At 40.6% G+C, this 24075-nt stretch overlaps 1 protein-coding gene across 1 annotated transcript in view; it reads right to left on the reverse strand.

The window, feature by feature from the left end:
* Positions 1–24075, reverse strand: part of WDR93 (WD repeat domain 93) — a 48891-nt gene that overhangs the window by 14796 nt on the left and 10020 nt on the right. The window contains exons 6-13 of the mRNA XM_060158878.1: positions 23126–23190; positions 14716–14794; positions 12364–12479; positions 9564–9602; positions 6546–6630; positions 2876–3047; positions 1176–1246; positions 516–602 (exon numbers count right to left, since the gene is read on the reverse strand). Coding sequence (XP_060014861.1) covers positions 516–602; positions 1176–1246; positions 2876–3047; positions 6546–6630; positions 9564–9602; positions 12364–12479; positions 14716–14794; positions 23126–23190 — 714 coding nt within the window. The remainder of the gene's footprint in view (positions 1–515; positions 603–1175; positions 1247–2875; positions 3048–6545; positions 6631–9563; positions 9603–12363; positions 12480–14715; positions 14795–23125; positions 23191–24075) is intronic.

Consider the following 24075-nt stretch of genomic DNA (forward strand, 5'->3'; position numbering starts at 1 on the left):
TAACTGCCTCCATGAGTTTGTAAAAAACAAACCACCACCCCCCATATTTCCTAAGTGCCTTTCGATTTCAAAGAGCTTTCACATACAGAAACTCTGAATTTTGCTATTCACAACAAATGCATGCAGTGGATAACAATGGTGTAATTGAGTAGTTTTCTGTTTTGGATGAGAAAATGGGATTGGGGTGTGAAGTGACTGGCCTGAGACTACACAGTTCGCAGATAGTTGTGCTGGGACGGGCCCTCTGGTGCCAAGCCCACCTTCTTTTTACCTTCGTTGTCTAAGGAGCCCTGTGGACCTGATGGGGCTCTGTCCCTATGGACCTGTCATCTTTAAGAAACATGACAGTTCAGAGACAGAGCCTTGGGGTCACATGACAGCTGCCAAGCCACCCACTCTGCTCTGGTCCCCTACAGCCACGCTGCTGTGTCAGTCACGTGCTCTCAGCTAAGCTGAAGAAGGACATGTTCTCAGAGCCCTGAGCTTAGGCCACTCCCATCTCGGCAGTAAAGTACCAACTTTATCCTTCAGCGTTCGGTTAAGTGAATAGAGGAAGAAGTTGTGACTTCCAGTCCAGTGTACGCCAATGACACAGGCTACCCCTGGGAAAGAAGAGAGGAAATGAGCATTACATAAGGAGTCTGGGTGGCCTTTGGTTTGTGTGAAGGGATTTGCCCAAGAGGAAGTCAGTTTGAAATGGTTCATTCTAATGGGCAGCACCCAACTGAAGGGTGAGCTTCCAGATGAGGGTCTGGGCACCCCCCAGGAGGGCTGTTCCTAGGGCCAAGTCGCCTTCCTGTGCAGGGAGTGCAGGGAGGATGGTCACAACTGTCCCTCAGCTGCTTTCACATCTCCTAGATAATTCATGTCCACTTGGCTGTCAGTGTTTTAAATAACATTTTCTACAAAAGGAATTCATATCCAGAAGCAGCCTGGCAGGACGTGTGTGCACACTGTCCTCTGTGGCAGCTCACTCCCTGAAGACAGTGCCAGCCTCCATATCAGGGAATCTGGGCTCAGGGGTCACAGGTCCAACCAGAAACCATTAAGCTGCAGCTGGCAGCCGACATTCCACCTCATTCCCTCCCAGCAGGCAGGGTGTGCTGTGCAGAACTTCTCCAGGAGGGCTTGCCAAGCATTCCCCCAAGGTGATGACCTGCTTCACGTTCACTTACCTGGGGGGCTCTTAACTTCCACTGGCATTGCAATTATGCAGCTAGGAAGGAGGAAGTGGAACGTGGCCATACTGGGAAAGAAAGAGACACTGGTCAGAGCCATGGCAGACTCCTTGGCAAGGAGAAATGCTGGCAGAGTCTTGGTAGTAAGACCAGAAATGGATAGTTCAGATGGACCTTCCCAGGAGTTCAGGGCCATGAGGCAAATCACATTCTATGTGCTGGTCCTGGTGAGGGCAGGGTAGGTAGAGCGGTGGAAGTTATTCCCAGGCCGGGAACAGCACCCAGTGTGGGCAGATCCCTTCCCCAAGGGATCTTGGGGAAGATCCCTTAATGCCAGACTTGGGTGAAGTGCATAAATGCTCCTATCCTGGGAGCAGTACAACCAGTGGTGTGCTGATAAGTTGGCACTCTTAAAAAAACCCAAAAAAACCCTGATTTCCTGATTTATAGGGTTCGTAGCTTTTTGTGGTATAAATATTCCCACTATGGACAGTGACCAGTGGTTTAATGACTGGCTTGCAAAATTCCTAAATACCTTGCTGGGCAGCACAGCACTGAACCTTACTGGGTTCCAGTTCAGGCCTCAGGTAGTTTCTGTTAGGGCCTAGTCCTGGGACTTTGTGTGAAGTGAAAAAATTCAAGGCCCACTTGACGGCAAGATGAGAGGTTTCACTTGCCACGTGAAGCAAGGACATCCCTGAGACCCACAGTAGCTGTGAGGAGAGCTGGTTCCTGAACCTGCTCCACCAGATACTTCAAGGACTTGGGCTCAGTTTTTACAATCACTGAGGCCTACCTGCTGACCGAGATTAGAAAGTAACATTTTAATAATTACACATTAATGTATTACATTTAGAAAGACTGGATGCAAATGGAGAAAAATATTAATAGTGGTGACTTTTATTTCCCTCTTGAGGATCATCTGTGCTGTCTAGATAATCAGGAAAACAATTTTTTTTAAGGAGACGCTATCATACAAAAAAATTATAAAATGGGGAGTTCCCTGGTGGTCCAGTGGTTAGGATTCGGTGCCTTCACTGCCGTGGCCCGGGTTCAATACCTGGTCAAGGAACTGACATCCTGCCAGCCACGTGGTGCAGCCAAAAAAAAAAAAATTCTAAAATAAACTCTCCTTCTCATCTCCATAGATGTCTATGCCTTCTTTAAAATCTGTTATCAGCCTTTGTTTGAGCTATATTTAAACAATCTCCATACAACTTTTTTCTAAGGAATTTTTTCTTTTTTAAAAAAATTTAATTAACGTATTTATGGCTGCGTTGGGTCTTCGTTGCTGTGCGCGGGCTTTCTCTAGTTGCGGTGAGCGGGGGTTGTTCTTCATTGTGGTGTGCAGGCTTCTTATTGCGGTGGCTTCTCTTGTTGCGGAGCATGGGCTCCACGTGTGTGAGCTCTCTAGTTGTGGCGCACGGGCTTAGTTGCTCCGCGGCATGTGGGGTCCTCCCGGCCGGCCCGGGGCTCGAACCCGTGTCCCCTGCATTGGCAGGCAGATTCTCAACTGCTGCACCACCAGGGAAGTCCCTCCATACAACTTTTCAAAAGACACTCAGAAAAGTCCCCCAAACCATCGAGAGCTTTGGGACCTTGAATTAATTCAGGTCCTTGGGCTGATTCCTGCGTGCGCCCAGGGAGGAGAAGCTCCCAGGGCGGAGGCATTCTAGCTGGGCCCCTCCATGGCTCACCTGAGCAGCTCCTCCTCCCACTCCCCATCCAGGTACTTCCTGAAGGTGTCGTTGAAGATTGCCGCCTGCCGCTCCCACTGACTGTCCTTGATGAAGTGATTCTGCCCAGAGCCCAGCCCACAGCAATCTTCTATCTTTGCAAAGACTTCCAGGGGGCTTTTAAATGTGGTACCTAGGTTGAAAATATTCCAGAATTGGTCAAACCATCTGACTTCCTCCTTCCTGATTTCCCCCTTCTCCTCCATGCTTCCCAATTTCCTACAGAATCCCTCGTCCTCAGAAATCTGTTCTTGCTTTGCCCAGGTGTTCAGTCCTCTTCCCAGCCTCTCCTACTCCACCAGCTCACGGAGCACAGGCAAAGGGCAGCTGCTCTCCTCCTCCCACTTCTCCATCTCCATCCCGCTGCCATTTCCTGTTTCCAGACTACAGAATCTCCAGAGGCCAAGGACATGTTCACGAGTCACTAGAGGCCTTAGATCACTGTTGCTGTCTCCCAGCTCAGCAAGGCCCCAAATCTGCCCTTACTTGTGCTATTCAGCTGCTGCTGAGGACCTACATTCGACAGTCCCAGCGTCTTCCTGTGCTTACATTTATCCAACTACCTTCCTTTAAAAAAATCTCCTTTCTCTGCCAATCACTTTTCTTATCACTCTCCTTCCCAGTGACCTTGCATTTCCTTCTTTTTCATCTGCTCCTAAATTCACAGTAAAAATAAGTGATTTATTTTCTGGGTTCACAGCCCAACTTTCAGAACTTCTGAAAGTGCCCAGGTCCCTCAAGTTGCCCAGGAGGTCTCACTGTGCCCCAGGTCTCCTTCCCCAGAGGCAACCATTGTTATCAGTTTCTTGCATCAATTTCTAGAAAGAGGCCCCTTCTAGATGGCAATATATTATTATATTATATAATATATACAGTATTATATTATATTTTTTAATATGTATTCCATGTACATTTGTATATATTTTATAAACAAATGATAGCATATATCAACTAGCAGTTCTCAGAATGTGGTCCCAGATCAGCAGGAATCTGGCAGGGTTAGAAATGAAGGTTCTCAAGCCCCACCCCAGACCTACTGAAACAGAAACTCGGTGGGTGGGGCCCAGCAATTTGGGTTTTAACAAGTCCTCCAAGTGAGTCTGATCCAGCTAAAGTTTGAGAATTGCTGTCATACACTAGAACCCTTGCATTTTGACTTAACAAAATGTCTTGGGAGATCTCTTCATTTCAGTACTATAGATCTTCTTCGTTGTTCGTTGCTTATTTTCATTTAGTAAACCTTTTTCTTGTTGTGAAATATAACACATTCAGAAAAGAGCATAAAAATATGTCTTAATAAATTATTATAAAGCAAACATCTGTCTCTACTGAGGTCAAGAAACAGATTATCACCCCTCCCTAAAAGCTTTCCAAGGGCCCTTCTCCAGTCATAGCCCCCTGGGAAGAGAGGCAACCATTGTCTTGGCTTTTATGTAATCACTTCATGACATTTATTTTACTTTTGCTACCTAAATATGCATCTAAACACTACAGCTTTGTTTTGCCTGCTTTTGAGCTGTACACAATGGAATTACACAGTGTTAACTCTATATGTGCCCTCTTTTGCTTAATATTGTTTGTGAGATTTATCCATTTTGCTGTGTATAGCTGTAGTTTGTTCATTTTCATTGCTGTATAATATTCCATTGAGTGAACTAAAGTTTATTTATCTGTTCTTTTATTGATGGATATTTCGGTTGTTTCATGGTTTGGGGCTATTGGAAATCATGTCATTATTATCATTCTTGTACATGCCTCCTTGTGCACATTTACTTGCAGGCCTATCAGGTATACACCTCGAAGTAGGGTGACCAACTTATTCTGGTTTGTGCAGGAGTTTCCCAGTTTTAGCACCAAAGGCCTCACATCCCGGGAAACCCCTTAGTCCCAGGCAAAATGATATTCTTGGTCGCCCTACCTAGGAGTGTAAATGCTGGGTCATAGGATATAACTTATCTTCAACATTACCAGATAATGCTAAACTGTTTTCCAAGGTGGTTGTACTGACTTTCATTGCTAACTGTAATCTATGGGAGGTCTGATTATTCCACATCCTTACCAACTTGGTATGATCAATCTCTTTTAATTTTAGCCATCCTGGTGGGTGTGGAGTGGTATCTCATTATGGTTTTAATTTGCATTTCCCTGATAACTAATTATGTTGAGCACCTTTGTATATGTTTATTGACCATTTGAATAATCTCCTGCCTGTTTTATGCTGAATGATCTGTCTTTTTCCTAACAATTTGTAGGAATTCTTTATATAGTCTGGATGTGGACCATTCATAAGTTTTACATGTTTTGCAAATATCTTCTCCCAATACATGATTTGTTCTTTCATGCTCTTAATGATGTCTTTGGATGATTGTAAGTCCTCAATTTTAATGTAATCAAACTTATCAACTTTTATTATATATAAGTACTTGAGTTTTGTTTAAAAAGTCTTTCCTTACCCAGAGGTCATAAAGATATTGACTTATTTTCTAAAAGTTTTATTGCTTTGTCTTTCATATTTACTTCTATGATTCATCTGGAATTTCATTTTGTATATCATGTGAGGCAGGGGTCAATATTCACTTTTGTTTCCATAGGGACAACCAGTGTCATTTACTGAAATGACCATTCACTACTCTGTAGCACCACCGCCGTCAGGTATCAAGTGTCCATTTATGCTTAAGTTTGTCCTGGCCTCTCTATCCTGTTTTATTAATCTATTTTTCTATCTACTATTTCTATCTATTTACATTTCTGTATTTTATATATATTTCTATTATTCACTCATCTCTTTTTCCACCTTGTCTTAATTACTGTGGCTTTATAATAAATCTTGATGGAGCAAATCATATCACCATGTTCTTTCATAAGAGTGAATTGGCTACCCTTGGTGTTTTGCATTTCTCTCTTTGTTTTTAATGGTTGTAAAGTGTTCTGAGTGTACCAGATTTATCTAACCAGTCTTTTGCCTCTATAAATAGCACTGCAGTGAACATTCTTGTAGGTATATCTTTGAATATACGTGTGTAGGTATATAGGTATATCTTTGAATATGTGAATATTGAGAGGATAGACTCTATGTCCCATGTCTACAGTGGACTTCCCCCCTGCTCCTCTTAACCAGCTCCCACTTATTCTTCAAAACCTTCCCAAATGTCCCTTCTTCTGATAAAGCCTCTGCCTATTCCCTGGGCAGAGTTAGTCACTCCTTCCTCTATGTTTTCATGGCCCTGGATGTTCCCCATTGTTGCACTTATCATATCCTACTATGGTGGTTTCCTCCTATTCTCCCTTGGTACACTAGCAGCTTTTAGAGCACCGGAGATGTGTCTTACTCATCTTTGTGCTTGGTGCAGTATTGGCACTGATGAATGAACTAACACAGGAATGTAGGAATGAATGAACTCCACTAGCACTTGGGAAAGATGTCTCTTTCCTGATATCCCAATTCTGTTAGTTAACTGCATCCTTGTAACATTTATATTTTTAATCTTTAGGTCTCAGAGCTTATGAATTAAAAAATTAGATATTGCTGCCAATAAATGGAAAAGATGGGAAATGTGGAGAAAGGCAGAGAATGAAAAAACTAATAAAGCAATGGCAAAAGGAAAGAAAGTATTCATTGAGTTATACCTACCTGCAACTGGTTTGGGTGGTTTGATTTTCATTATGTAAACTGGAACACTCAATTTAGCGTCTCCTCTAAAATAAATGTTTATATCCTACAATAAAGAAAAGGTACAGCTAATAAGCCAACAAAGGAGATAAAACTGTATCATTAAAAACACTCATTTCAAAAGAAGGCAGAAAAAGAGGAATAAGGAAGAAAAACAGGTGGGACAAATAGAAAGTAAATAGCAAAGTGGTAGATTTAAACCTAAACATATCAATAATCACATTAAATATAAATGGCCTAAACACCCCAATTAAAAGGTAGAGATTGACAGATTGTATAAAAAGGCAAGACCCAACGATATACTGTCGAAAAGAAACTCATTTTAAATATAAAGACATGAATAAAAAAAAAGACACCAATATATTAAAAGTATAGAAAAAAGATACGTCTTGTAAACTGATCAAAAGAAAGCTGGGGTGGCTGTATTAATATCTGACATAATAGATTTCAGAGCAAAGAATATTACCAGTGATCAAAGAGTCATTGAATAATGATAAAACGGTCAATTCTCAAGGGGACATAAAATTCTAAATGTTTAGGCACCTAATAGCAGAGCTTCAAAATACAGGAAGCAAAAATTCTTAGGTGTGAAAGCAGAAATAAATAAATCTACAATCTCACAGATTTCAACACTCTTCTCTCAATAATTGATAGAATAAGTAGACAGAAAATCAGTAAGAATGCAGAAAGGAAAGCAGTGAGGACATAGAAGACTTGAATAACTTGGACTAACAACAACAAGAATACACATTCTTTTCAAGTGCACATAGAACACTTACCAGGATAAACCATATTCTGGGCATAAAACAAGTCTTAATAAATTTGAAAGGTTTCAAATTATATGAAGTATGTTCTCTGATCACAATGGAATTAAGTTAGAAACCAATAAAAGGAAAAGAAAGATGTCTGGAACATCTCAAGTATTTGGACACTAAATAACATGCTTCTAAATAATCCACTGGTCAAAAAAGATATAAAAAAGCAAATTAGGAAGTATTTTGAAGTATTTTCATAAATGAGAATATAACATATCAAAATTTAAAGGAAGCAGCTAAAGCAATACTTAGATATAAGTTTGTAGCACTAAATTCCTGTGTCATTCTTCAAAGTTCATAAGGTCTTGGTGTAGGCAAGGACATAGGAATGATAAAGGTCGTACATATGAATGATAAGGTCAGGAAACAAATGGGAAAAGAAGGATTACTCAAAAATATTTGTGTGGCAATTGCTATTTTAAAAGAATAGATAAAAGTTGATCTCTTCCTTGCTCCATTCACAAAAGAAACTCCCATGTGTATAAAAGAGTGAAATGTCCAAAAAAAAAAAAAAACTATGAAGAGTATTAGAAGAAAACACAGGAGAATTTATTTATAACCTTGAGATAGAGAAAGCCTTCTTAAGTGAAATGGCTGTAAAAAAAAGATTAAAAATTCTGATTATATCAAAATCTAAAACTTCTTTATAACAAAAAGGCACATAAGCAAAGTAAAAAGGGAATCAAGAGTGTAAGAAAACATATAATAGGCAAAGAATTCACAGGCAATTCACAGAAGATAAAACCTCAATAGCCAATAAAAATATGAGATTAATGAAAATTAACACGAGATGCCATTTTGTTCCATCAGTTTGCACACACAAAAAATTAATATCAAATTTATCGAGGCTGTGGAGAATTACTGATTAAATGTAAATTGTCATGCCATTTTTGGAGGACAATCTAACAGTATCTACATTAAACTAAAAACGCATATATCCTTCAGAAGCACTCGGGTATACAAAGAAGAATTTACAAAGATTTTCATTGCATTATATAAAAGCCACCCTCAATGGACAAACAGCCAAATAAACTATGGTACATCCTTAATAGGAATAGTACACAGCATGTCAAAAGAACAAGGTAGGTTTATCGGACATTGCAAAACTTTGCCAATAAGTTGATTAGTATAAAAATGCAAATTTGTAAGAAAATATATATAGTATAATGCCACTTATATAGAAGAAAATTCCCATAAAATGAAACTATATTTTTCTAAATAAACTGATACCAGAATAAAAATATACACTAAAGTCCTAGAAAACACACACCAAGATAATAATGGTGATAACCTCTGGAGAGGGCTGCTCTATCTGAATTACTTGGCTTTTTCCAGAGTGATGTGTTCACATATTATTTGTATAATTTGAAACATAATGTAATTTTAGAAGGGAAAAAGGAAAGGACTCTAGAAAGAGACTTCCATTTGGAAGTTCACCACTGCCCTTCTGATAGGCCAGAATCCCAAGAGCTAAGCCTCTGGAAAGTATGGTATGCTCTCTGCCTCAGAGGGAGAGCCAGGAAGCTCCAGGGAAGCCACTCTGTTCTCTACGGTATCCCAATACAAAGACAACCTCCAACACCAAAAAAAAAATCCCTCAGTTTGGTGGATTGGGCTGTTCCTTTGGCAGGGGCAAATTGGATTTCATGAGGCCTGAAGTGTATATGATTTAGGGGTCTTTGTAAGAAAGAGAACACAAAAGTTTGAACACAAAATGCCCATGACCACCCTAATACCACTCAATCTGGGGGAAATTGTGACAGAGGGGAAGTTTGAGTGAGAAGAGATGGTGGTCTTAAGTGATTACGGTTAAAACATGTTACTTTTTCCAATTTTACAAAAGTATGTGGTCATGTGAACATACTGCTAGGGCCCCTCCTATGGCCTTGGAAGGGGCCATACAAGTGAGGGGCCCTGAAATTTAACCTCCTTTACCTTCAGGGAAACCCATCTCTGAACAAATGACTTGGGTCAATTATCCTCAAGGATAGGGGGCCATCTTCAAGGGAATGAGGCACAAGATTAAGTCACAGAGATTCTGAAAATAGTGCCCTGGTAGAACATTTTATTAGTATATTTGATATTTAAGGTAAATTTCAAATCAAAATAAAAATTCTAACACGTAACTTAAATCTCTTTGGAGATTTTCTTTAAAGTTTCTTACCATTTCTAAATTATCTGCAGTCACGGGATCAAGAGTGTTCTGAGGAGAAAAACGAGAAATTAATTCACAATAGGTTTGGTATATGTTCTCCTTCTTCCTTCAATCCTTTGAGATGCTCTTTCTTCCCCCCAATTATTTTCGTGACATGTGAACTCATCCTGTAGACATGGAGGACCAATATTTGTGTGGTCTTCTGGCCTGCGGATTTTAACACATTATCCTTGTCCTCTAGGATCTTAAAATGTATTTGGGGAAACAAATCATTAGTGACGTTAAGAGGAAATATGAGTAGAGGGGAGGAGATCAATTAGGAGACTATTACAAAAATCTAAGTTGAAGCGAATATGTCTGATTGGCAAAATATATCAGTGATGTTGACAATTATATTTAAGTAACTCTAAATACAATTCATAGGACACGAATTACCACTGTAACTGACATTAGTTGATTGCTTCTCAGTGTATAGAAACAGTGAATTATGGCGAGAAACCACCCCTATTCCAAGGTGCTTCTCCCACTTGGATAATAAATTAATCCCTCAAAAAATGTATCTGTTGGGCACCAATAGGATACCATGGGGTTGGATGATAAAAAGAAGCAGAAGCTATGATCTTAACAACCTAGAAATTTATCATCTAGTTAGGAGAAAAGGACTTCCATGTACAACCAGATAGTATGTGAGAAGTGTCAAAGAGAGGTATAGAGAATAAATTCTGTAAGAGTTTAGAGGAGGAAGGTCTCTGGGCCAGTAACTCTCCCAGGGATACAAAATCACACCCTGCTATGAAGACATTCACTGGAGAGAAAAGGCATTTATTCACAGCCACTCAATGAGCTCGGCATCACTGAGTCTCAATCTTGGTCTCCTGTATTAATAATTTCACTAATTCTTTAGCACCTAATACAGTATGTTTTAAAGGCATGCTCAATGAATATTTGTTGTTGTTGATTAAAAAAATAAGTGCACATCAGATAGATGAGAAAATTTTGTATTAGGGACTTCCCTTGTGGCACAGTGGTTAAGAATCCGCCTGCCAATGCAGGGGACACGGGTTCGAGCCCTGGTCTGGGAAGATCCCACATGCCGCGGAGCAACTAAGCCCGTGCACCACAACTACTGAGCCTGCACTCTAGAGCCCGCAAACCACAACTACTGAGCCCGCGTGCTGCAACTACTGAAGCCCATGCGCCTAGAGCCCATGCTCCACAACAAGAAAAGCCACCGCAATGAGAAACCCGTGCACTGCAATAAAGAGTGGCCCCCGCTTGCCACAACTAGAGAAAGCCCATGCGCAGCAATGAAGACCCAATGCAGCCAAAATGGAAAAAAAGAAAATTACATCTTAAAATAATATTTACTGAAAAACTATATTTTAAAGAGATGGCATGAAGCCCAGGGATCACATATAATTAAACTGAAATGGTAGAGTTCCTACCTTCTAAGAATAAATGAAGAATGCATGTATTCCTATATAGTGAGTCTCCTACACACAAACGAGTTACATTCTGAAAGCATGTTCGTAAGTCCAATTTGTTCGTTAAGTCCAACAAAGTTAGCCTAGGTACCCAACTAACACAATTGGCTATATAGTAATGCACTGTATAGGTTTATAACACTTTTCACACAACTAATACATAAAAAAGAAACACAAAAAATAAAGAAAACATTTTAAATCTTACAGTACAGTACCTTGAAAAGTACAGTAGTACTGGCTACATCTCCTCTGCTTTTACTCTTGCTTCTGGACATTCTGGGCTTGAAATAAAGATACTGTACTACTGTATACAGTACTGTACAGTAAAGTACACAAAAGCACAAACATTTGTAGAGGATGCACGCATGTGACAATGTACACCAGACATGTGAAGGCACGTTTGCATCTTTGAAAGTTCAAAACTTGAAGGTTCGTATGTAGGGGACTTACTGTATATTTAGAATAACCCTTTTATACCATAATCTGGGGAATTTAGTGGAATGGGAGACATGAAAGGATTATTTCAACCCAGGAGGGAAAAAAATATATCTATTAGAGTCAAAAAAAAAAGACATACTTCCAGAGAAATGCCTGGGAGTGCTCTTGGTGGAGAGGCAACACCTAGACGAGAGAGATACCGGATTCCAACACCTCTTGCTTTTTTTTTCCAAATATATATATATATGTATATAGAAGTAAAATTGCGTTACAATGTTGTGTTAGTTTCTGCTGTACAATGAAGTGAATCAGCTATATGCATATCTATATCCCCTCCCTCTTGGACCTCCCTCTCTCCCCCCTCCCCACCATCCCACCCATTTAAATTTACAAACAATCAATGCTGGAAAGGGTATGGAGAAAAGGGAATCCTCTTGCACTGTTGGTGGGAATGTAAATTGATGCAGCCACTGTGGAGAACAGTAAGGAGGTTCCTTAAAAAACTAAAAATAGAACTACCATACGACCCAGCATTCCCACTATTGGGCATATACCCTGAGAAAACCATAATTCAAAAGGACACATGCACCCCAATGTTCATTGCAGCACTATTTACAATAGCCAGGACATGGAACCAACCTAAATGTCCAACGATAGATGAATGGACAAAGAAGATGTGGTACATATATACAATGACACCTCTGATTTTTAACATCTTATTTTAACCACAGCAAATTGATTTGAGAGACATGGGCCAGTGTGCATCTTGTCCTCTCTTATGGCCTCTAGAAGGCCTCCTTCATCTTGAAATTGCAAGGAGGAGTTAGGCTAGATGTGGGTCAAGGGTAGGGAGAAACATATCAGTTGAAAACAGGGATGTTGCCTACCAGTTGCAGCTGTCTGACTTTTTTCTTTGGATTTATGGTGAGTTGGGGGTGCTCCACTTCCTTGAGCCAAGACTCCTTAGGCAATTTATACACATCCAGCCAAATATCCCCAGCTCCTGCATTAGGAAACCAAGGAACCATTGAGCAACTGCAAGCAGGCAACAAGTTTCCCCTGAGAAACGGCCCGTCTTCACAGAACCTCTGTGAAGGTTGGCACAGAGACCAGCAGGCACCCTCAGAACAGCAACTTTGACAAACGGAAGGAGATGTAGTTCTGCAATGATTATTGCCAGTCCTCACTCACGGAGAGCTGCAGAGCTCCTCTCCTCAGGCCACTGCCTCTAAAGGAAACGGGCCTCTCACTCACAGCACTGAGGTAACAGTTTTTAACCAAACTGTCTGTGCTGCCTGGTCTCTGTGTTTTCTAGCTTCCAATGGTAAATTCCACTGATGTTTTGTCTCACAGCTATTCCCGTCTGGGGAGGAAAATGGCATATATAGAATCAATAACTGAGAGGGGTATGGCTGAGAAAGGGTTAGAATTGTGAGAGATGCCCCAGAGAATTTTTCTGACCAATATTTGAGGAGATGACAACCCATGGGGTGGTTGTGAGACTATCTCATCAAAGAAACATGCTCAGCTTCTATACTGAACTCCTGCCAACCTGGGAAAAGTTACTTTCCTATGATGGGATTCTGGCTAAATGTTTCCTTAAAAAAGTAATCTATATAGACACGTTGATTTCAGACTTCTGGCCTCCAGAGCTGTGAGAGACAAAATACCTGTTATTTTAGGCCACCCAGTTTGTGGTACTTTGTTATGGCAGCCCTAGGAAAATACTACAGATAGTATATAAGTTTCTTGTGATGCATAAAGCATTATAAAATATGTGTCTTTCTCTAGCACCTAACATATGAGAGGCCTGGGGCAAGAATATACATGGAGGCCCATACTGCATGTCTAAATATTTAAAAATTAAAAATCAAGCTAACAATCATTTGAATAAAATATGTTCTATCACCACAGGAATAAATGCAAGAGGCAAGATCCAACATTGAATGCTAAAAATGGTGGGCAAAACTTTAAGGAGACAATAGTCTCCTTAGAGACTAAAGTTTAGAGACTAAACTTTAATGCTGGGCATAGTCTCAAAGTATCTCCCCCCAATTTTTTATCAATCACTGTGGAGATTTCAAAATGTCTCAAAATTCTTTGATCCTCCTACAACCAGGAGATGGTGTTTACATCCTCTCCCCTTGAGTGTGGTCTGGACTTAGAGTATGGAAAGGGAAAAACAGTAGCTCAACTGTGGAGGAAACTGGCAGATCACTTTAACTAAATGATCAAGGTTAACATCAGCAGTAGTGCTATCACATACACCCCTGATATAATACAACAAAAAGTTCCTTTGTGGGACTTTACCCCAAATCCTTAACCCTGGTTGAATCATGAGAAAAAATTCAGACAAACTGAAATTCAGGGACATTGCACAAAATATCTGACTGGTACTCTTCAAAAGTGTCAAGGTCATGAAAAACAAGGCAAGGTCAAGACATCACAAATAGGTATAGATAATATGATGATGACTAAATGCAATATGATATCCTGGATTGCACCTTGGAGCAAAAAAATTAGAAGAAAAACTGGCAAAACGTGAAAAAAAAACTGTAGTTAATAGTATTATACCAATGTTATTTGCTTAATTTTGACAACTGTACCATGTTTTTTTGTTTGTTTGTTTTTTGTTTTTGCGGTACGCGGGCCTCTCACTGCTGTGGCCTCTCCCGCTGTGGAGCACAGGCTCCGGACGCGCAGGCTCAGCGGCCATGGCTCACGGGCCCAGCCGCTCCGCGGCATGTGGGATCCTCCCAGACCGGGGCACAAACCCGTGTTCCCTGCATCGGCAGGTGGACTCTCAACCACTGCGCCACCAGGGAAGCCCTGTACCATGGTTTTGTTAAATGTTGGCATTAGGGAAACTGGGTGAAGGGTATAAGGGAACTCTGTCCTATCTTTGCAACTCTTCTGTAAATTATTTCTAAATAAAATGTTTGGGACTTCACTGGTGGTGCAGTGGGTAAGACTCCGTGCTCCCAATGCAGGGGGCCCGGGTTCGATGACTGGTCGGGGAATTAGATCCCGCATGCTGCAACTAAGAGTCCACATGCCACAACTAAGAAACCCACATTCCGCAACAAAGATCCTGCATGCTGCAAGTAAGACCCCCGCCCCCCGCCCCCCCCATAGCCTAAATAAATAAATAAATGAAGTTTAAAAGGGTTTGGAGAAAAGTGATTATCTGGAAGAGATTGCAAATCTGAATCTTCTTAAGAGCCTTTGGTTAATCTTACCTTGTAGGAGGAAGGCTGCAAAGTCCCCTCCTTCAGAAATCTCCATCTTTATACAAGTGGTTTGCTTGCTGGTATCATCCTGAAAGGAAGAGAGATACTGAGAGAGGAAGTTCAGCCTGATGACAGAAGAGAATGTATTTCAGGGCTTTTTGTAGTTCACACCAGGGAAATAAATCCTTTTAAAACTTGAGGCATAAAAAGATGCCTCAAAACTGCTTCAAACTTTCCATTTTTGCACAGGAATTAGACAAGATTGTAAGTAAAGAAGTGGAACTCAGTTTTCTGTCTAAAGGGTTTGGGACTTACTTCCTGGTTTCTTAAGTACTCCTGATGATTTGTAGTGATTTCATACTATCTGATCTCCTGGTCAGGTTTGCAAACCCTACAGATCTATGCCACCACTCAGGTATTCAAAATGAGCTGAAACATGTTCTACATGACACTGAAAACTCTGGTAAGTTGCTTGAAAAAAGGCTCTGTCTAGGCTACTGTAGTGTCATAGTCTGATTGGGCTGCTAAAACAAAATACCATAGACTGGGTGGCTCATAAACAATTAACATTTATTTCTCATAGTCCTGGAGGTTGGGAATCCAAGATTTCCAAGGATTTCTGGCAGATTCAGTGTCTGGTAAGACCTAGCTTCCTGGCTCATAGATCACCTGCCACCTGTGGCTATGTCCTCATGTGGTGGAAGGGTTGAGGGAGCTCTCTTGGTCTTATAAGGGCCCTAATCCCATTTATGAGGACTCTGCCCTCATGACCTAATCACCTCCCACATTGGGGATTAGGATTTCAACATGAATTTTAGGGAGACACAAACATTCAGTCCATATTAAGTAGAGACTGAATGTACCCCTACAATGAAACCTGCTCAAACTTTGGGCCAGGTGAAAAAGACTCAATGTGTACGGTTGTGCTCTACCTTTAAGGAGCTCTAAGACTAGCAACATAAGGTGGCTAGACAAATTAGGCTGGTGAGTCCCCTAAATTATTTAAGGAGAATGAGTTTTAAACATTTTTAATTTTTGTTTTTCTTTCATTTTATTTTTATTTTTATTTCATTTATTTATTTGGCTGCACCAGGTCTTAGTTGTGACATGCAGGATCTTTAGTTGTGGCATATGGAATCTTTAGTTGCTGAATGTGAACTCTTAGTTGTGGCATGTGGGATCTAGTTCCCTGACCAGGGATTGAACCCGGGTCCCCTGCATTGGGAGCACGGAGTCTCAGCCACTGGACCACCAGGGAAGTCCCTCACTTTCTTTCTTAAAAAATTGGAGTACATTTGACATACAATATAGTTATTAACAATTTTAAAAGTTTATGCTCCATTTATAGTTATTATAAAATACTGGCTATATTTCCCATATTTTACAATATATCCTTGTAGCTTATTTTATATGTAATAGCTTGTACCTCTTAATCCCATACCCCTATATTGCTCCTCCCCACTTCCCTCTCCCCACTGGTAAGCGTTAGTTTTTTCTCTATAATTGTGAGTCTGCTTCTTTTTTGTTATATTTACTGGTTTGTTATATTTTTTAGATTCCACATATTAGTGATATCAAACAGTATTTGTATTTCTCTGTCTGACTTTTTTCATTTAGCATAATACCCTCCAAGTCCATCCATGTTTCTGCAAATGGCAAAATATCATTCTTTTTATGGCTTAGTAGTATTCCTGTGTGTGTGTGTGTGTGTGTGTGTGTGTGTGTGTGTGTGTGTGTGTGTGTGTGTGTGTGTGTGTGTGTGTGTCTTCTTTATCCATTCACCTGTTGATGGACTCGTAGGTTGCTTCCATATCTTGGCAATTGTGAATAATGCTGCTCAGAACATTGGGATGCATGTATCTTTCCAAATTAGGGTTTTTGGGTTTTTTTCCATTATATACCCAGGAGTGGAATTGCTGGGTCATACAGTAGTTCTATTTTTAGTTTTATGAGAAACCTCCACACTGTTTTCCACATTGACTCCACTAATTTACATTCCAACCAACAGTGTATGAGGGTTCCCTTTTCTTTACACTCTCGCCAACATTTGTTGTTTGTGTTCTTTTTTTGTTTTTAAAGGGCTTTTGTTTTTTGGGGGGTTTTTAATATTTATTTATTTTGGATGTGCTGGGTCTTAGTTGCGGCACACAGGATTTTCGTTGTGGCATGTTTAGTTGCAGCATGTGGACTTCTTAGTTGCGGCATGCATGCAGGATCTAGTTCCCCGACAAGGGATTGAACTCAGGCCCCCTGCATTGGGAGCGCAGAGTCTTACTCACTGGACCACCAGGGAAGTCCCTGTGTTCTTTTTGATAATAGTCATTCTGACAGGTATGAGGTGATATCTTTGTGTGGTTTTGATTTGCATTTCTCCGATGATTAGTGACGTTAAGTATCTTTTCATGTGCTTGTTGGCCATCTGCATTTCCTCTTTGGAAAAATGTCTATTCAATTGTTCTGCCCATTTTAAAATCAGGTTGTTTGTCTTTTTGATGTTGAGTTGTATGAGCTATTTATATATATTGGAAATTAATCCCTTGGTTGCATCATTTGCAAATATTTTCTCCCATTCTTTTCATTTTGTTTATGGTTTCCTTTGCTGTGCAAAAGCCTTTAAGTTTAATTAGGTCCCATTTGTTTATTTTTGCTTTTATTTCCATTACCTCAGCAGACAGATCCAAAACAAATATTGCTGCGATTTATGTCAAAGAGTGTTCTGCCTATGTTTTCCTCTAGGAGTTTTATAATATCCGGTCTTACATTTAGGTCTTTAATCCATTTTGAGTTTTTTTTTATATTAAAGAATGTTCTAATTTCATTAAAACATTAAAGAATTTTTTTCTATTAAAGAATGTTCTAATTTCATTTTTTACATGTAGCTGTCCAGTTTTCCCAGCACCACTTACTGAAGATACTGTCTTTCCTCCATTATACAATCTTGCCTCCTTTATCATAGATTAATTGAACATACATGCATGGGTTATTTCTGGGTTTTCTATCCTGTTCCACTAATCTATGTGTCTGTTTTTGTGCCAATACCTACTATTTTGATTACTGTAGCTTTGTAGTATAGCCTAAAGTCAGGAATTGTGATTCCTCCAGCTCTGTTCTTTCTCTAAATTGCTTTGACTATCCGGGGTCTTTTGTATTTCCATACAAATTTTAAAATTATTTGTTCTAGTTCTGTGAAAAATGCCATTGGTATTTTGATAGGGATTGCATTGAATCTGTAGACTGCCTTGGGTAATATGGTCATTTAAAAATATTTTTATTTATGTATTTTAATATCAATTTGTAGGTTATAGAAATTTCAAATGTACATGAAGACAAAAAATAGTATAATGAACCCTATGTATCCATTACTCAACTTCACCAGTTATCAATAAATGACAAATCTTGTTTTATTGTCTCCCAACTTCATTAAATATTTCTATTTAATGAATCCTAGTTCCTTAATACCACCTACTATCCAGTCTGTTTTCAAATTTCCTCAATCTAATAAATACCTCTCCACAACTGGTTTGTTCAAATCAGAATTCATGTGTAACTGATTCACTTTGCTGTACACCTGAAACTAACACAACATTGTAAATCAACTATACTCCAATAAAAATCTTTTTCAAAAAGTCACTATCAAAACTGAGAAATCAGGATTCAAATGAAGTCCATGTATTGTATTGAGTTGGCCAAAAAGTTCATTCGGGTTTTTTGTAACGTCTTACGAAAAACCTAAATGAACTTTTTGGCCAACCCAATATTTCGTTAATTTATCTCTTAAGTCTCTTTTAATTTATAACTGTTACCCTATTTGTTTTTCTTTTCACCATTTTTTTGTTGAATAAACCAGTTCATTTGTCCTGTGGAATTTTTCACTTTCTGGATTGGACTGATTGCATCCCATGGCATTGTTTACATGTATTTCCTGTAAACCAGCAACCAGTTCTAGAGGTTTGATTAGATTTAGGCTCAATTAAAACAGAAGGCCAGAATACTCCACAGGTGTTTGGTGTCTCCCTCCGGCATCATATGAGGAGGCTCATAATAGCTAGCTGTTCTTTCTTTTGCTTTTTTTTTTTTTTTAGCGGTACGCGGGCCTCTCACTGTTGTGGCCTCTCCCGTTGCAGAGCAACAGGCTCCGGACACGCAGGCTCAGCGGCCATGGCTCATGGGCCCAGCCGCTCCGCGGCATGTGGGATCTTCCTGGACTGCGGCACGAACCCGTGTCCCCTGCATCGGCAGGCGGACTCTCAACCGCTGCGCCACCAGGGAAGCCCTGTTCTTTCTTTTAATAATGTTCATGGTGATCATTGACAAGAGGTGTCATCCTGGCTCATCAATTATAAAGTCCCCCATCAGCACTGATGGTCGTTACCTAGACCATTACTCTGCAAAATGGCTACAAAACTGATATCCCCCAATTCTATCATTCCTTCTGCATTTGTTAGAATTCTTCTATAAAGAAAATCTTTCCATTTTTCCATCATCAACTATTTGATTACCCTGAAATACAGCCTATATGGGAAAGTCAAGATAAATGCTGATGCTCTCCCTAATCAGTTTTCAGAATACTGAGTTTGTACCCTAGCAACTTCCAGAGGTAATAATGAAGTCCTTAAAAAAATATGTAATGAATTAACTTTTTTTTTAACACTTTTGGTGTGTTCTAATCCACCAACACTACTTTTTTTTTAATGTCCCTGTCAAGTTTGGATATCACAGTTTTGCTGGTCTCCTAAAATCAGTTGATGAGTATTCCCTGTATTTTTTTTAGAGAGATTTCTTTTTACATAAAATTTAAAAACAATTGGGGCTTCCCTGGTGGCGCAGTGGTTGAGAGTCCGCCTGCCGATGCAGGGGACACGGGTTCGTGCCCCGGTCCAGGCATGCCGCGGAGCTGCTGGGCCCATGAGGCATGGCCGCTGAGCCTGCGCGTCCAGAGCCTGTGCTCCGCAACAGGAGAGGCCACAACGGTGAGAGGCCTGCGTACCGCAAAAAACAATAATAATAAATAAAATAAAATAAAATAAAATAAAAACAGTTAAAGGGACTTCCCTGGTGGCACAGTGGTTAAGAACCCATCTGCCAATGCAGGGGACATGGGTTCGACCCCTGGTCCGGGAAGATCCCACATGTCGCAGAGCAGCTAAGCCCATGCGCCACAATTACTGAGCCTGCCCTTTAGAGCCCACGGGCCACAACTACTGAAGCCTGCATGCCACAACTACTGAAACCCATGCGCCTAGAGCCCATGCTCTGCAACAAGAGAAGCCACCGCAATGAGAAGCCCGCGCATTGCAACAAAGAGTAGCTCCCACTTGCCGCAACTAGAGAAAGCCTGCATGCAGCAACAAAGACCCAACACAGCCAAAAATTAATAAATAAAATAAATAAATTTTAAGAAAAGAATAAAGTACTTTGTTAAAATAAAATAAATAAAAACAGTTAAAGGCACAGATATTAAATGTACAACTTGATGGGTCTGGACATATGTATACATCCATGTAACTAACACACAGTCAAGGTATAAGTTCCTTAGTGCCCTGTTTCAGTCAATTACACCTCTATAGGCAACCAACGTTCTGCTCTTCCTCACCAACATAGCTTGGTTTCAACTGTTCCTAAATTTCATGTAACTGGAATCATACAGGGCCTATAACATCGGCAGCCTCTGCACCCTTTCTCCTTCAACATCACACTCCACGGTCTATCTCCTACACGGCAAAGGCACTTCCTGGGTTTTTCTTTATGGCAGTCTGTTGTCCAAGTACCTCTTCCTTTGTGTCCTTACTGGTGGTGAAACCGTATCTGTTGTTCACAGGAACAATCTGACTGTTCCCCAAACCTTTGTTGCCATAATCTCCTTGTCCCCACCAGCAGGCGCAACTCCTTGCACGGGTGGTGCAGGTGTGGGCAGTGTGGAGGGCTGTGGGCTGCTGGGTCTCCACCTCCTTGCTCAGGCTTGTGGTCATGGTGACTGGGGCCGGCTGTGACAGCTGTGGTTCCTCCTGGGGTGTGAGGGCCACTAGGCAGGGCGGCGGTGGGGTTTCTCAGAGCTCTCTGGGGTCCGCTCTCTGCTGCTGATACTGATAGAACTCTAATAGCATCTTTTATAAATTAATTAATTAATTAATTAAATTTTGGCTGTGTTGGGTCTTCCTTGCTGCACGTGGGCTTTCTCTGGTTGCAGTGAGCGGGGGCTACTCTTTGTTGGTGTGCGTGGGCTTCTTATTGCAGTGGCTTCTCTTGTTGAGGAGCATGGGCTCTAGGCGCGTGGGCTTCAGTAGTTGTGGCATGCAGGCTCAGTAGTGTGGCACACAGGCTTAGTTGCTCCGCGGCATGTGGGATCTTCCTGGACCAGGGCTCAAACCCGTGTACCCTGCATTGGCAGACGGATTCTTAACCACTGTGCCACCAGGGAAGTCCCTAATAGCATCTTTTGATGAGCATAAGTTTTAAATTTTTTAGCAGCTTTATTAGGGATGTGATAACATAATAAACTGCATGTTTAAGGTATACAGTTTGATTAGTTTAGACATGTATATCCCTTGAAACCAGCACCACAATCAAGAAAGTGGACATATCCACCACTGCCAAAAGTTTCCTCCTGCCCCTTTGTAAGCTTTCCCTCCACCCCTCTCCCAACTCACCCCAGGCAAAAACTGGTGTTTCCTGTCACTAGATTAGTTTGTATTTTCTAGAATTTTACATAAATGCAATTGTACAGTATGTATGTATTCTTTTTTGTTTCTCTTCTTTCACTCAGCCTATTTATTCTGAGATGTAGCCATGTTGTTATGTGCACGCTTTTTACTGCTGAGCAGTATGTACCATGATTTGCTTATCCATTCACCTGTTGATGGGTGAATTCTGGTGAATTCAGTGATTTCAGTGAGGTCTTTGTTGCTGTGTGGGGGCTTTTTCTAGTTGCGGTGAGTGTGGGCTACTCTTCGTTGAGGTGCGCAGGCTTCTCATTGAGGTGGATTCTCGTTGTGGAGCACAGGCTCTAGGCGTGGGACTTCAGTAGTTGCAGCACACAGGCTCAGTAGTTGTGGTGCACCGGCTTAGTTGCTCCGCGGCATGTGGGATCTTCCCGGACCAGGGATTGAACCTGTGTTCCCTGCATTGGCAGGTGGGTTCTTAACCACTGTGCCACCAGGGAAGCCCAGAAGGTTTTAGTTTTGATGAAGTCTAATCTATCAATTTTTTTCTTGTATGGAATGTGGTTTCCGTGTTGTAGTTAAAAAATCTTTGCCTAACTCAAGGTCACAAAGACTTCCTCCTATGTTTTCTTCTAGAGGTTTTATAGTTTTAGATTTTTCATATAGATAGATGACCATTTTGAGTTAATTTTTGTATATGTCATGAGGAATTAAAAGTATCTAATTTCAATGAAGTCCAATTTCAGTTTTTTCTTTTATGGATAGTGCCTTTTATGTCCTAAGAAATCTTTGCCTGCCCCAAGGTTGCAAAAAACATTTCCTGTGTTTTCTTCAAAAAGGATAATGTTTTTAGCCTTTACATTTAGGTCTATAATCCATCTCAAATTAATTTTTATATATGATGTGAGGTAGGGTTGAGGTTCATTTTCCCGCATTTGTTTATCTAGCATTCCAGCATCATTTGTTGAAAATACTTTCTTTTTCCCACTGAATTGCTTTGGTGCCCATCAATAGTATTTTTTATAAAACAAACTACAACTAAAAATATACTCTGAGCAATACCGCCTCTTTTTTGGATTAATTAATTTAAAAAAAAGACACTTTCTAAGAACCTATAGTATGCAGGCAATGTACTAGGAACAAGAAATATATGGTGAATAAGCCATGGCCTCTGCCCTCAAGGAACTTACATCCAGGAGAAGCAGCAGTCATATAAACAAATAAGTGTGGAGGGTAGAGAAAACACTGTGATAGAAATTCTTTCCTATATGGTGGTGGCACAGAGGAGGGAGGGATCAACTTCTCTTGGGTATATCAGGGAAAGCATCTCAGAGGAGGGGATATTTGAGCTGGTCTTGAAGAATGAGAGAAATTTAAGAGGTACACACAGTAGGTAGGGAGACAAGGAGAGCCTTCTATGCAAAGGGAACAGCATGGACAAGGGAACAGGATGTGAAGCAGCCTGGAAATTTTAGGGACTTGTAAGCAGTTATTAGACATGTTGGTCTGGTGCTCAATCTGGACCAGAGTTCCTTAGTCATTTTCTTCTCTTGACAACCGGGAAAATGAATCCAAGGCATTCAGTATGTACCCTCTGATGGTGAGGGATCTTTTAATTGGATATTTTGGAGGAAGCTCTCTGGCCAGGGAGGTCTCTATTTCTTTCTACTCTAGGATGGCTGTCATTGCCTCCACGTTAAAAGTAAACTTGATTTGCTACGGCTTTTGGCCCAGCTACAGATGAAAGAACATGAGCTTACCGCTTCATTGATGGCTTTAATGAGGTAAAGACCATCCTTATAAAAATAAAATAGTCTAATGATACCTGAAACAGAAAAATAAGTAAGAGTGAAAGACAGGCAGGTGAACTGAAGAAAAGTTGAAATTTTATATTTGACTTTCTGAGATATCATGATAAACTCATGCATTATTAGGCTTCCTGCCTGGCCCCTCCACTGCCCGTGATCATCTTGGACTCCTTGCCTTCTTCCACCCCTCACTTGAAATGTTCAAGTTATTCTCCCTCTTGGGTCGTCTCGGTCTACACTGGCCCTACCCTCTTCTTCTAGAATCCTCTTGTAAGCACTTCGGCCACACCAATCCACTCGTGATTTCTATTCACCTGTTTTAGCACACCATCCCATAGTGTTTCACATTGTTATCCAACTGCTTCCTGTGAGTGTTTTTTATTCCTCGAGTGAGTTCACAGATTCTCTGAGGGAAAGGATCACATCTTACTCTTCTATGTGCCTCATTTCTCACAGCCCAACAAGCTCCTCATGCAGTTAATTTTGTTGATACAATAAGTAATTTTGTCATTCTCATTCTCATTTAACCTAAGGGCTCTAGTTGTGGTCATCATCCACCATGACTTCTTGCCTCTTTCTTTAGGTGCCTCCCAGACACTCATAACCTGCCCCTACAGCCATAATAATGACCTTGCAGAGGTATCTGGATCACTGTGGGTGACAGTCTAACTCAACCCAATAAACATTCATGGGATATCTGCTCCATGACCACAAATGTGCTAGGGACAACCAAGGCAGTCTCTGCCCTCAAATTCATCACATTGAGAATCACACAGACAGGAAACTAACTAAATATAATGCAGTGTGATAAATGCAGTCCTATTTTTACACCAAACTCCTCCTGAGTATCAACATTCCCACTCCAGGTGCCTCAAAGATGTGCATGCTCAAATAGAATTTCT

Source organism: Lagenorhynchus albirostris, chromosome 1 (genome assembly GCF_949774975.1).
Source record: "Lagenorhynchus albirostris chromosome 1, mLagAlb1.1, whole genome shotgun sequence".
In the NCBI taxonomy this organism is placed as follows: domain Eukaryota; kingdom Metazoa; phylum Chordata; class Mammalia; order Artiodactyla; family Delphinidae; genus Lagenorhynchus; species Lagenorhynchus albirostris.